This window comes from Cryptotermes secundus, unplaced genomic scaffold, assembly GCF_002891405.2.
Source record: "Cryptotermes secundus unplaced genomic scaffold, Csec_1.0 scaffold2437, whole genome shotgun sequence".
NCBI lineage: Eukaryota > Metazoa > Arthropoda > Insecta > Blattodea > Kalotermitidae > Cryptotermes > Cryptotermes secundus.
This window is the reverse complement of record NW_019721044.1, coordinates 222,824-237,472: the sequence shown is the minus strand read 5'-3', so window position 1 is coordinate 237,472 and position 14,649 is coordinate 222,824. Positions and strand designations below refer to the sequence as shown.

The 14,649-nt window shown below is 40.2% G+C and overlaps 1 protein-coding gene across 1 annotated transcript in view; it reads left to right on the top strand.

The window, feature by feature from the left end:
* Positions 1 to 471: 471 nt before the first annotated feature.
* LOC111875369 (titin) overlaps positions 472 to 14,649 on the top strand; it is a 21,917-nt gene continuing 7,739 nt past the window's right edge. Inside the window, exons 1-4 of the mRNA XM_023871572.2 lie at positions 472 to 764; positions 1,146 to 1,726; positions 2,763 to 3,259; positions 11,008 to 11,198. Coding sequence (XP_023727340.1) covers positions 1,213 to 1,726; positions 2,763 to 3,259; positions 11,008 to 11,198 — 1,202 coding nt within the window. The 5' untranslated portion in view covers positions 472 to 764; positions 1,146 to 1,212. The remainder of the gene's footprint in view (positions 765 to 1,145; positions 1,727 to 2,762; positions 3,260 to 11,007; positions 11,199 to 14,649) is intronic.

The following is a 14,649-nucleotide window of genomic DNA, read 5'->3' as shown; positions in this document are numbered from 1 at the left end:
CTATGCTAAATGGATGACATATTCCATTCAAAATCTTCATATTGACAAAGCAATCAACATTGATATAGCATTTTCTCTGTTTTTACGTCGTGTGATGCGGTAGATAGGCTCCAACGAAATGTTTACATGGCATCTCGTTCGAGAAGATGGTAATATTAATGTACAACCATGTGAGAACTTCAAATTTCTTATTGGGAATTAGCATGTTAATATCCATTGTTTATTATATTTCAACATGGAAGTCAATATAGATTCACTATTAAATAAATGTTGATCACCCTCACAATTTATGGTGCAATGGTTTCAAAATGAACATAGTTTACTGGTACAACTACTTTACAGACAAATAATGAAAAAGAAACAAATGCCCCGCCACTGTGTTCCGCGGCGTGACGTGAAACGAGTCATATGTGACGTCACCCTGCGTTAATTTATGCAGCGCATAGCAACAGTCATTTGTTCGCGCAAAGACTCCCGGGAACTGTGGGACGCCATCTAAAGTTATCATCAGAGAGCAAAAATTGTGACATTATGGCGGAATTTTCAGCGGCATTCAAGGACATTGCTTGTTTACAGATGTAAAAAGGTGTAAATCTAACTTACAGCTTCATATAACTTTCTTCCAAATATATAATAATTGAAAGTGAACGAACAAGCTGTGGTGGAGTCAAAGCTCGGTAGTGAATTTCCGTTCAACGGCAGGGGTGGGAAGAGGATTTGGGACGGGATCCAGCCGATTTCCTTGGCGTAAACAAACCACAAACGTATGTTACACATTATCGAATATTTTCACATTCCACATACTGTTTCGTGTGGTTGATTTTTTTTCTACAGGAAATGTCCTTTATAGTAATGGTAATAACTCCGATGCGTAATGTTGACAAATAGTTGTAAGCCTAGTATGGCTGGAGACATGCTGGAGTACCAACTTTTGAATGATCCATTCAGTAATTATTTTACGAGTGGGTTTGGCCAAACGAAGTATTTTGATTGTTCGTAATAGCATATTACAGGTTTTCATAAGATACATGGTTTTGTGAAATAATTATTGTTTAATGTCAAAACTTAAAAAGGTTACCTGTTGAGGTCAATTGTATTTTCGTTCATATAAACTTTACTAAATACTGTTACATTTTCTGTTTTAGGGTTGAGTAAGGTTTTCCTCATACTGAAGGTACATATAAGTGGCAGGCAGCTTTAAAAATTGCTGTAATGAGTGCCCCTGCGGTTAAACCGGCTCTTCCCACAGCTGGAGCCCAGGCCCCAAAGGTTGGATCTGGTGCTCCTCCTACCACAACAAATAATCCTCCTCCTCCTGCAGGAGGACCCAAAGTTTTACCTACGACTGGCAGCCCAAATAGACCAATTGCACTGCCAAGTGCTAATCATGCTGCAGTTGGACCTGTGCCACTTAGCTTAGTACAGGAACACAAAACAGGTAGCGGCCTTAATCAGCAGCCACCACCAGTTCCCCGAACACCAGAGAAAACTAAGGAACATCCACTGACACTGGGAGTTAAACCCACATCAAATGGTGTTGAAGGATCTCCTAATAGACCAACTGCAACCTCCCAACCTTCAGTGGACACCAAAAAATTGGATGAAGGAGCTGCTGCAGCACCTGTGTTGAATCATTCTACTGATATTATACCAGTGACTGCCACACCTCCACAGACACAGGTATTAGCAACGGGACAACCAGCCCAGCATAATCCACTTGTAACTGGTGAGTACGCATATTGTTTGTGATGTGTATGTATTAAGCTAAGAATATAGATTGGTGATATGTGAGAACAGGATGCTTTGGAGCTAAGAGTGGGGTTGTAACAGTATAATGGAGGAAATTACATGAGGAGTTTCATCTATGCTTTTCTTGATATTATTAGGGTGGCAAATTGAGGAAATGGCTGGTTCATGCAGCAAGTGCGTGATGGCTCAGCTCAAAGAAGCGTGAACGGAAGAGACCAGTTGGGAAACCTAAGCATAAATAGGAGAATAATATTGAAATTGACAGTTAGTAACTGTTAGCTTCCTAAGGAGGACTCTTTGCCAGCAATCATTAATGCTTTGTTTGGCAGATTTTATGATGGAATCGGTGCATAACGATTTAGGTGGCTGTATGCCTTTTCTTTGCTGATCACAGTGGCTGTGTGGTCTAAGATGTGAACTGTCTTCACTTGCTTGAACACTGGGATCATGGTTTCAGACCCCACTGAAGGCATGGATGTCTGTCTGCATTTATTCTGTGTTTGTTTTGTTCTGGGTGTATGTAGTGGCCTTGTGATGGGCTGATCCCCTGTCCAAGGAGTCCTACCGACTGTGTATCCGATTAAGAAACTGAAATGGAAAAAAAAAAAAGCATTTCATGGATGCCCTCTGCTCCAAAGTTGGAGCAACAGGAAAGAAAGAGATAAATGATTTTTTATTTATTTAATGATGCTCTTAGTAACTCAGATTGAATGTGTGAATGGTAAGCGAATTATGAATTGGAAGGGAAGTGGAAGGACCAGGCAGGTTGGTTGAAGTGAAAACACTTGTGTAACTTGTATTTTGGAGGTGCCCAGTTTGAATCTTGGCCTGGGTTCTGCCCAGGAATGGTATAAGGAACCAGGATACATGGACTGCATGTTATCAATCAGGCTGTCTATGAACAAAATAAAATGAAATATTATTCCATGTATTGCCTGCAGATTTGAACTAGCCGCAATGTAGGTGGATGCATTTGTTAATGTGTATAGTAAGCCCTGATGTTGTGACTACAGGTGCACAAGCAAGCCAAACCAAATCACAGCCTGCTGTAGTATTGACAGCTGCAACAAATCATTCGACCCTCAATGATATGAACAAGCTGGAGGGGACAGGAGTTGAAGGGAAGCCATCAGTACCAACAGGACCAGCTCAGTCTGCAGAACCTCCCCCTCTGACAGCACCTCCTGGGTCCACAGCTGTACCTCCTGCACCATCTTCCACTCAGCATCAGCAAGTACAACAGTCTCAGCTTCTACAGCCAGCTCCTCCACAACCACAGCAGACTCAGCAAGTGCTACCTCAACAACAGCAGCAGCAACAGTCACCACCACAACAACAACCGCAGCCCCCAGCACCACCACAGCAGCAAATACCGTTGTTACCAGTGCAGCAGGAGCATAAACCAGCCTCAGTTTTAGCAGATGCCGCTAAATCCAGGACAGAGGCCCCTAAACCTGAGTTCAAGGTGGCTACTCCACCAAGAAATAGCAAGAGGAAAAGAGAAATGAAGGTAGCAGCAGAATTATTTTGTCTCAGTTGCATTTACTGAATGTGGCCCAAGTAAATTTAAAATTTACCGGCATATTAGCACGTGTAGGCAGTCTGGATTTTGCCTCTGACATGAAGACCATGACTATTGCACTGACATAAGCATTATGTCGTGCTGCTAATCCCATTACAAGTGATGAATTTGTGGAATTTGCTAGGAATTGAAGAGGTGGCAATCAGTTGGAAATTAATTGACCTTAGAATAGTTTTTCCCCAGCCATTTATTTTACATGTGGTTGGACTCTGTAGCCAGCTTCCCTACTACATGTAGGCTAAGATGGTGGTAAATTTTAAAGTTTCTGCGTTGCCTGATTAAACACAAGTACTGTTCCTATCCTTAACTGTAGTGATGTGAATTGAATATTCGTTTCAAAGACAAATGTCCGGTAAACATTCTTTTGGAACATGTAAACACCCCAGAATATTCTTTGTTCTTTATAAACATTCAGAACGTAAACTTTGGTGATAGTTATTTTCAAAATCTGACTGCTTAGTTTTGTTTAAAACCACACTCTTTTTGCAATGTATGGTATGCCAGATTATATATATATTTTTTAATTTTAGTTTATTTGTTTTAACATATAAGACTTCACATCTGGAACTGTACCAGATATAATGAAGTCTGGTTATGGTTTTAAATTTAAAGTGATTGTTGACTCTAGATTTGTTTTTATTTTGACCACATAAATGTACGTATTCATCCACTAAAGGTTATGTGACATACACAGTGTCACCATACTTTACATTAGTGACCCTAAAAGAAAGAATTTTTTCAATAATGAATTTGGAAGTTAAAATTAAAGTAGAGGGTTTCAGGTCAAATTTTATTACAAGAATACTGCACATTTCCTATAAGTGAAGATATTGATATGTTGGAAATTTATTCTGGAATAAAACAGTCCAGAATTATATAAAATAGTCTCTCCTTTTCTGTATTTGTAGATTTTGCTCAGTTCATGTTTTGGGATAAGAATTTTTAGCCTCAGTTTTGTAAGAAAGAAATGTTACTTCAAACTAATGGTGGTCTAGGTCTGTAATTCAGTGTGTTTATATATTTATTCAGGAACATTGAACAAGAAACAAATCTGCAACCAACATAAACTAAATAAGAGCTGACTTATAGCTCGTGGTGTTTACCCTGGTTTTCTCACAAAAATGAGAAAACTTCAGACATCACAGTCTCGACAGCAAAAAGAGCCAGTTCATAATAATTATATCTTGCAGTAGTGTTTGCCCAGTGTTTTAATTGTTTTCTGTTTGTGTATCTGCACCTTACTTCCATTGACACAGTCTGGGGTTATGTGAGCTTATTTTATGTTTCATCCAAGATGAAGTTGGGCACCCATGACTCACCACGTTAAAGACCTTTAATGATTTTCATTAAAGTGTAACTTTAACTTTTTAAGAATCTTTCATGTAGTGTTTGAGGGTTTTCCATTGTTTTCGCAAATCTCAGAGTTGCTGTTTGCAGAGCTAATGACTTGTCCTAAACTTGGGGTTGATGAAGCATTCAACACCACCTCTTATGAGGGGAACCCAATTTCCAAAACATTTTTCATCACCTCTTTTCATTGACCATGTATTTGCTGAAATGTTTCTCATCAGCTGTTTTCATTAACCATGTGGACACACCATATTGGTTAGTATCCCACTCTGTTCATCCAGTCATGGCTTCACCTTTGACACAATGCCTAATGTGAGATCTGTATAAGAACTGCCAAATGCAGACTCCCGAGATGGCAACTGCACAGTTTGCCGAAATGTTGGAGTGCCTTTAGCATTGTCCATATATTCCAAAAAGCCAGGGTCACACATTAAGCTCCATGTGCAAAACCCGAAGGACTAGAATTTTGACTGATGTTGGGAACTTACATGTATTTGTTTAGAATAGAGGTTCGTACCTCAAAAATTAACATTCATCTTATTAGACCTCGAAAGGAAGTCTTTGTTTTGGGGAAGGGGGGTATTTTACAATGTCTTCAGTACCTGGGCTATATAGCACTGAATGATGCATTGATTGATAAATTTGAGAGGATTTGGAAGGTACTGTCCTGGCATTTGCTTTGAGGGCTGAGGAAAGCCACAAAAAACCTCAGACAGGATAGGCGGTGTCTTAGCAGAGACTCAAACTCAGTTTCTCCTGAATATGTCTAGAGCGAAACCACTACACCAGCCTGTGTGATTTGACTGCAGTTAAGTGAAGGAAATGTATGCCAAAAATAATATAGAAATGGAAGAACGATAACTTGAAAATGGAATGAAGTGTATGTGGAGAGGATTTCTGCTCCTTCTGTAGTGTTGTTAGGATGACCAGGTCATGAATGTAGAGGTGCATAGCCAAACTGGCAAATGTGCCCAGTATATGATAAATTTCTTAGTAAGAAGACCAAATGAAATGAACTGGTTAGCACTCTGTAACATCTTTGGAAGGAACTGGGTGTTAATTTCAGTCCAGGAACATACCCTAACTCTTTTTTTTTTTTGTGTGTGTGTGTGAATTTGCTGAGCCCTTTCAAGCAACTGCTGGAAGAGTTGGCTTACCTTAAATGAAGACTACAACTCCTTATACATTCGTCATGGTTCATTATTCCCGAGTCATCCAACCATTTGACACTGCATGACCTGAGAATGGGAAGGTGTACTCAACCCATTGTGTGGCTCAGGTTAGACTTCAATAGCAGGCTTTTGTTGAGACTTTATACATCATTGGATTCTAAGTAGGTTTTCTCTCAAGACCAAATAAATACCAGTTGTTCAGGAACAACATTATGTTAGGGGGGGTGAATATGGTTAGTGTCCGCACAGGTCATGTTCTGCACCCCTGAGTTAGGTGTTTGTGTAGCAGTGTCTAAACATTTTTGTGGTTCTGCAGGGCATGTTGTGCACCGCTGGGTTAGGTACATGTATAGCTATGTCTTAACACATTTGTGGTCCTGCAGGTCAAGTTGTGTACCTCTGGGTTAGATACTTTTGTTGTTGCATCTTAATATGTTAGGACTGTGGTAGTGAAATGGAATTTAATAATATGTAAAAATAATTCTTGAATAATGGTAATATGATGTTCCTTTTTATTTCCATAAGTTGGTAGTACTGTTGCTATACACATGTGGCTCATGATGCATGGTTGCTGAGTTCCTGGTGATGACCAAATTCACTATTAGCACTAGAAATTCACATTGTAAACCCAAGTTTCATGTTCCACTCGTGAGTGCATTGGGCCCACATCTATTGCATAAACAAGACACCAATTCTAAGTTATCACTGAATCTTATGACACAAATATGTCAGCAAGTTTCACTTCTCTGGTGACATGCTTCAGAGTAGACCAGTTTTATGACTTATGGGAAAGGTCTAATATGTCATGGTTAACTGCATTCCTTGACTTTTCAGACAGGTTCACTCCATGCCTTTAATTTTCAGCTACAGAGGGCAGGCTTTAGTGTAGTACAGGGATGGCCAATCATTGGCACTAATTCAGAGATTGGCTGGCACCAGTGATGACAGGGTTATGTTGAGTCATTTGATCATTCAGTAGTTTACCAAGCCATAACTCTTTTTTGTAAGATATGTTATTACCAGGGCCCGGATTTTGATGACCTGAAAATACTTATAAAATGACCGAAAAAATCCAGAAAAATGACCTAAAGTGTGACCCAAAAGTGTAATATGCAGGGCCTGGATTTTGATGACCTGAAAATATTCAAAAAATCCAGAAAAATGACCTAAAGGAGAAAAGAAAGAACACTTTGTTTCCATGTTATTCACATTTCAGAAAACATGAAGAAAAATTCCCCAAAAATGAAAAAATGACCTTAAACCTAAAAATGACAAAAAATTACTTATAAAATTTACATTTCTGTAACCAGCAGCTCATATTCGAGATTTATATATTTAAGAGCATCGCATAGGATACAAGGAAAAAAAGATGACATGTCATCAAAATCCGGGCCCTGGTTATTACTATTGCTTCATATATTCACCTTGAATACCAAGAAGCACGTTTAGCCAGAGCATGATAGCTACAAGAAAGCATATCATACTGCCTTGTTGGTTATTTTGAACCATGCAATACAGCCAAATTGAGGAAGCTGTCACAGATGAAGTTGGTGCTGTTTGCATCACACTCAAAACCACATACAAGCTTAGAATTAAAGGACTGTCTGAATGTGCAACAGTGGGAGTGTCATGGAGCTCACCAGGTGGTGCTGCAGTATTGGAGATAGCTGCACCATTTCTTACTGATAAGTAACATTCCGTGACATTATGGTTGAAAACTGGAATAGCGGGTCCAGAATAGTATCCATTGCTAGGCAACGGCTGGTAAACACCTTTCCATGGCAACCAAAACACACTTCCACGGCAGCATTAACCAGGCCATCTCTAGGCAATCGTCTGTTGAATATGTCACTCAGCAGCAGAAGAACTGTTGGAAGTGATGTTTTCTATGCGATCCACGCTAGGCTACATAGTGAGGATGAGCAGGAAATTTAGTCCGTCATGAATCGTGTGGCAGGAGTCGATGGCTGAAAGATGGAGGTTGGAGTTGGTAAGAGTGTTGAGTTGCGCTGTTAGATGTCGCTACCAAGTAATGACTAGTAGAGATGTAGCAGACTGAGAAGACTTAGTGTTTGCAGTATGGTGCTGGGGCAGGTTTTCTCCGAGTACTTCGGTTTCCCCTGCCAATCTTCATTCCACCAGCTGCTCCACAATCACCCTCACCTGTCATCTGGGGCTGGTACAATAGGCCAGAAGTGGGTGCAGCACAAGGGACTTAGTGCCACCCCACTGGCATTAAAAAAAATAGTGTTTGCAGTAATGATTTATAGAGGGTGTAGATTACGGAAGGTGTTATAGTTATTTGTAGTTACGAGTCATAAGCGTTCAGTAAATCCAGTTGTCAGTCCAAATCTTGTGTCTAGTCACTAACACATGACATTGTGACGTAAATCAGGCATCAGTTGATAAAAAAGCTTGCCATCCTTGAGCTGCTAGATAGTTGATTTGAGGTTAGCATAGCAGTGTGTATTAAGATCACTGACTCTGGGGTTGTGATGAAGTGTAATTTTGTACAAATATACCAACATTTTGGAGGAACCTACTGCTTCCTTCTACACTGAAAGCATGGGATTATGTATTTGCACACATGGCATTCTGAATGGATTTCTTTTGAATCTTTATTAAAATTATGTTCCCAGTACAGTATAAATCATATTATTCTGGAGGAAGTTAAATATTGTGGTGTGTTTTTAATGATTTTACTCACTCCTTCCAGGTGAATAATGCCTCAAAACTGGCCAAGACCGCTTCCTCCCCAGTCCTCACCAAAATCACACTTAACAGTAATCATCCTTATAGCTTCTGTGGGTCTTTACACTAACAGCTGTCAGTGCTGTCCAACCTGTCTGATTATCTTCTCACTGAAAAGGTGAACAAAGTATTTGGTTCTTCTTCTGTCATTGTCTCTGATGGCCTTTCTTCTGGTAAGTTATTACACTTTTCTTCAATACCAAAGCTACTATATAAATATACACGTTACCAGAGCCTGTTGCTTGGGTTTACATGAAGTTCTTGGATGAGGATAAGTGAATATACTTTAGCATCATCAACTGGTCTGGCAGGTTACATATACACTGTGCTTCACTTCGAGGAGGCTTAGAATTAATATTAATAATTCATACAGTAATTTATGGGCTGGATGACCGAGGCATCTGAATTTGAGTTACAGTAGTGGCAATATATTTATTTTTCTTCATGTCACCCAGACTGGCTGTGGGGCCCATGCAGCCCTCTATCCAGTGTGTACTGAGGGCTTGTTCCCCGATGGTAAAGTGGCCAGGGCATGAAGCTGACTACAGCTCCAACAAATGCCAAGGTCAAGAATGCATGGTTCTATACATCCACTCCCCAGTACACCTTCATGGCATAGTGCTTAATTAGTTAGGCACAGGCATAACTTACCTTACCATACAGGAATTTACTGATGAAAATGAAACTTGGCAAGTACATATCTTGGTATGTGTGGAGCTAATAAGGTTACAGAAAATAGTGAAATTGATTTCCCTTTGGAGAGACAGGCTGACACATTGTCCTGTATTTGCAAGTTGCAGAAAATGAGGCACAGTGGATTGCAGCTGTTCTCTTGTAATGTTAATGGTGCAACCCAGGAAGGCCTGTGGTCAATAGTTCAAAGTGCAAAGTGTTGCCATGTTTTTGTCGGTAAATTATTGTGTGATTTATAATTAATGATTTTGGGTCTCATCTGAGTGAGCTGGGTTGTACTTCTTAGGAGGTTGTGTACCTTGGTGATTATTTGGAACTGTCATAGTGTATCCAGTTTTTTATTTTGGAGAAGCCTAATTTTTTGCAAGTGATGAAAAACATCATAGCAGCCCTTATAAAGGTGCAGCTCACATAATCATAGCTGTGTCTATTGAATGGAAGTTTATTTAAAGCACTGATGTGGACCAGAACAGATCTCAAAAACTGTGGACCACTTTGTGCAAGATTAATCTTTAATGAAACAGTGTGATAAGCGGACACTGGAAATGCAGTAGGTCCCCACGTAAAATAGTCGTGCTCTTCTGCACGTGTTTTAACTTCGGTAAATAGGGTGTTACCATTACAGAACATCGAACTCCAGGGAGTGTTTGTTAGCTAGAAGATAAGAACATTTTGCAAATGTTGAGACGGGCTCTGGGACCCTCATGCAATTTCCGTGTAGTACAACTGTAGAAGAATTAAGCTAACCACTTTCCTTCATTCAGTGCAGAGGTTGAAAATATCTGGAGTTTTACCTTCATGTCTTCATGGCATATTGCATACAGCAGTTTACCTTTACCTCGACATTTATAACAGCGACCTAACTATACCAGTGTCATTTTTCATCAGGAGTGGCACACACTTTAGTGCATTTGTAAGTTTGTTGGTGAGGTTGCTGGAGTGTTTCATTGTTTGTAATAACATGGTAAAACATGTGTCCAGGTAGGGCTAGAAAGCACATATCTCATTAATTGGTAACATCTGCTGACATATTGCTAAGGATCATGCAAGATATTATGGGAAAGCTATATAGTGAAATTGAATTGATTATAGGTATCAAAATATCATAACATTTGTAAATTATTAATAATATTAATTGATTAAAACCTAAAATATGCCTTCAAAAATTAAAAACTGAAAAAAGTTTCTTTTTGTACACACAAAGTTGATTGGTGGGAGTGAAGTCTTTACAAAGCTGAGGTGGGTGCTGTTATATAAAGCTTTGAAATCACTGTCTTATTGTGACACTGGGTAAAGCTACTTTCATTACAATTTCTTGCTTATTTCTGCCATTTGTATTCTCTGAAGAAATTTATGAACATGTATATTGACATGATGTCAGGACTTTATTTTATTATTTGTTGGTGAATCACTGATTCCTACTTGGTCATCTGTATTCAGTGAATACAAAGCCCTCAGAATCCCACATAGAGCACTCTGTATGGGTGAGAGTTTCAACCTAAAAAGTCTTTATCTCATATTGTAATTGATTGGAGCATCTGCAGGTTCACATGTCATGTGCGATGTTAATATTGACATGCAGGTAGCAGGTCATAAAATTTGTATAAATTTTTCATTTGTAATACATAGGTAATGTAGGTTTAATTTTATGTTGTCTTATCCTCCCCTGCAAAGCTGAATCCTGATGGTTATACTGATCTTTTTGTCTAGCCACTAACAGAAACGGCAGTGTCTCCAGCTTCGGAGCATGATGATCGCAAATCAAAGCGTGTTCGCACGCAAACTCAGCCTTATCAGAGTCCCCTGCCAGAGTTGACATATATCACCAAACTGAAGACATTCTTGAAGTCACCAGATAAGAAAGTGAAGACACGTAACGATAAACTAATAGTCTTTTACAAGTAAGAGTAATTTACTACATATGTAACTGAAGAGAATATTTTGGGGAGCAGTACCATATAACATACAGTATTTGCCCAAATAGGAGATGATTTTGAATCCAAGACAACCTCCCACATAAAAAGTAATTTCATTTTCACCCTCACTCTAATATTTGTTCCTAGTGAACTGCCATGTCTGGTTCATAGCTCCAGTGGTACTTAAGAAACTCATGGCTCTTGATTTTGAAATATGATTCTCTCATGTACCCCTTTTGGCAGTACTTTGGATAGACTCATCAGAGTGTCTGTCCTTCTCATACCTGCTCTGCTAGTAGCATGATAGGTTGCAGATGTTGGCATACACTACATCTCAAGAACATGAGTCAACTAAAATCTTAAAAACATAGGTTTGTATTTCATACTGAAATTCATTGTGTCCCTTCATTTTCTATTAAGAAAATCAACTTCCAGTTGGGTGAATACAGTATATGTCTGATGGATGTTATTAATTTGCTGTGTGATGGTGGTGGTAGTAGTAATAGCAGTAGCATTAGCAGCAGAGTGGTGATGGTAGTGGTAGAGGAGTGGTGAAATTTGTAATTGAAGGTTTTTATGGAGTTGTTAAAAGAGTAATCATCTGTTGCAAATACGTGGTGTGTTCAAAAAGTATTGAGCCTTCTTTTTTCCCGCATAAACCAATGAAGCGTGGTAGGCTCCCTTCGGTGGAGATGTGAAGGGGACATTCATGCGCAGTCGTGAATTTTTTCCCACCTGCAGAAAGCGTCAGTCGCTGGCAGTCAGCCTATGAGTGGGGACGGGTAGTGAGCGCTTGTCAGATTCCAGTAAGGTGTAAAATGGCGGAACAACATGAGCAGCGATATTGCATCAAATTTTGCCAAAAGCTTGGCGATACCATTCACAAGATTCAAACAGGCTTTCGGGGACGATGCCATGAGCAACTCATGGATAAAGGAGTGGTACAACCGCTTCAAAGATGGCCGCACATCAGTGGACAGCGAACCTCGTTCAGGCAGACCCTCAGCAAGCTGAAATGAGAATGTCATTGAGCAAGTGCAGACTTTGGGCATGAGGAGAGTGTCCGCAAAATTCGTACCAAAACTGCTAACAATGGAGCAGAAGCAACGCCATCTGGAAATCGCACAGGACATGCTGGACAATGCAAACAGTAACCCCAACTTTCTGAACACTGTTATCACAGGCGATGAGTCGTGGGTTTATGGGTACAACCTGGAAACCAAGATGCAGTCATCACAGTGGAAACATCCAACATCCCAGAGGCCAAAAAAAGCACGGCAGGTCCGCAGCAATGTCAAGGTCATGCTGGCCGTTTTCTTCGACTCCCGTGGGGTTGTGCATCATGAGTATGCACCACAAGGCCAAACCATCACAACGGAATACTAGCAGGAGGTCCTTCGTCATCTTCATGATGCTGTGTGGCGCAAACAACCGGATCTGTGGGCAGCAAAAACTTGGCAGCTCCATCATGATAACGCACCCACCCATCTGTGCATCTGATTCAGACTTTCGTCACCAGACACATCCCTGTGGTTCATCAGGCTCCCTACTCCCCCAACATGGCTCCGTGTGACTTTTGGCTATTTCCCAAGCTGAAAATGCCGCCGAAAGGAACCCGATTTGAGTCAAGAGAAGACATCATGCGGAATGCAATGGCCCAGCTGATCACCATTCCAAACGACATGTTCCAGAAGTGTTTCCAACAGTGGTGGAAGCGCTGGGAGAAGTGTGCATTACCAAGGAGACTACTTTGAAGGGGATTAGGGTTTTGTACCTCCAAATCAATAAATGTATTTCTGCCGACCAAAGGATCGATACTTTTTGAACACACCACGTAGAATATATTCAAAGACAAAACAGCTCCATCCAGTGTGACTATTGAAGTTTTTACTACTATTTACTTGAATATATTCAAGTACTTTTGTGAATCATAAGGAACTTGAAAGATATATAATGGGGATTATCTTCTTTTTTCAAATGTAAATTATTTCCTTAAAAATGTTTGGTTTACTGTACTTGTAAACTTGTGGGGATAATTGGCAGAATAGTTCTGAATGCAAGCCTTAAATAATAAGTCACATTCTGTTTAGTCATTGTACCATTCATGAGGTCTTCCTCCCTAGGAGGGAAGAGTATTTACTCTTCTTCCATAATTTCACGACATTTTTTCTTGAAGTATTGCCATGTATAATATACCTAAGTCTTTATGAAAGAAAATTTCCGCTCCACGTATGCGTAGCATAACATGTATTGTATATTCACTGTGATGTTGGAAGGTATGAGTATGATTTACTACTACAGTCAATAATTTCATGGACTATGGTTTAGTCACACCATATTACAAGAAACTTACATCCATATCCGCCCTCAGAGTAGTTGCCGTTCATCTCCTGTTATGATTTCAGTTGAGAAACCTCCCATCTTTGTCAGCACTATTGATCAGGTCACTGCAAATGCTCATGTGACCGTCATGTTGGTCTTGCATCAGGACACATGGAACACTTTGCAGAGTAACACAAGATATGTTCAGGTTATCAGACAGAATTTTATGGCAAGTACCATGGCTAATCCCTGCTGCTGCTGTGGTTTCATCTGCCATTTGGGAGTGATTGGCACGCACCGATGTTGCAACTTCTTGGATCTTCAGTTCTGACCATTCTTGGCCAACCAGTGTGCTCATCATCTTCCAAACTGTCTCTCCCCTGTGCAAAACGTGTATTCACTTAAACAGCAGAATGGCCCAAGGCTTTTTCGTCGTATGCTTGCTTGATCATCTGAAATGTTTTGCTAGCGGATTTGCCTAATTATTGGCAGAACTTGATGTTTGCCCGTTGCTCAAACTGCAACATTGTCAATTTTCACTACTTGCAGACAACTACCCCTCACAACGACGACTTTCTTTCTTAATACACTGCATGCACACAACTGCTTCTTGCTGGGACTAGAGAAGAATGGACAGCCCCATCTCGTGGCCCCACTTATCTGCTGTAGTGCATAACAGCGCCACTATGTGGCCAATCCATGAAATTATTGACTGTATTATGTATATGTGAGATTTATTGTATGCCTTTAACTGAAGAGGTATTATGACTATGAGTTGTCCATTTACTGCTGATGCTAGTGTAATGTCAACTGCCTCTGTTGGCTACTGGTCAGAGTTTCTGGATACAGATCCAGAGGTCTGTGTTCAATTCCCAGCGCTACTAGATTTTCTGAGAAGTAGTGGGTCTGGAACGGGGTCCACTCAGCCTCATGAAGATAATTGAGGAGCTATTTCAAGGAAATAGCGGCTCCGGCCTAGAAAACCGAAATTAACGGCCATGGTGATTCATTGCGCTCAGCACGCAACACCCTCTATCCGCTAAAGTTGACACTAACTTTGCTGACAAGTGACGGTTGCTTGGTTGGTATAGTTCACTTGCAGACTAAAACCACG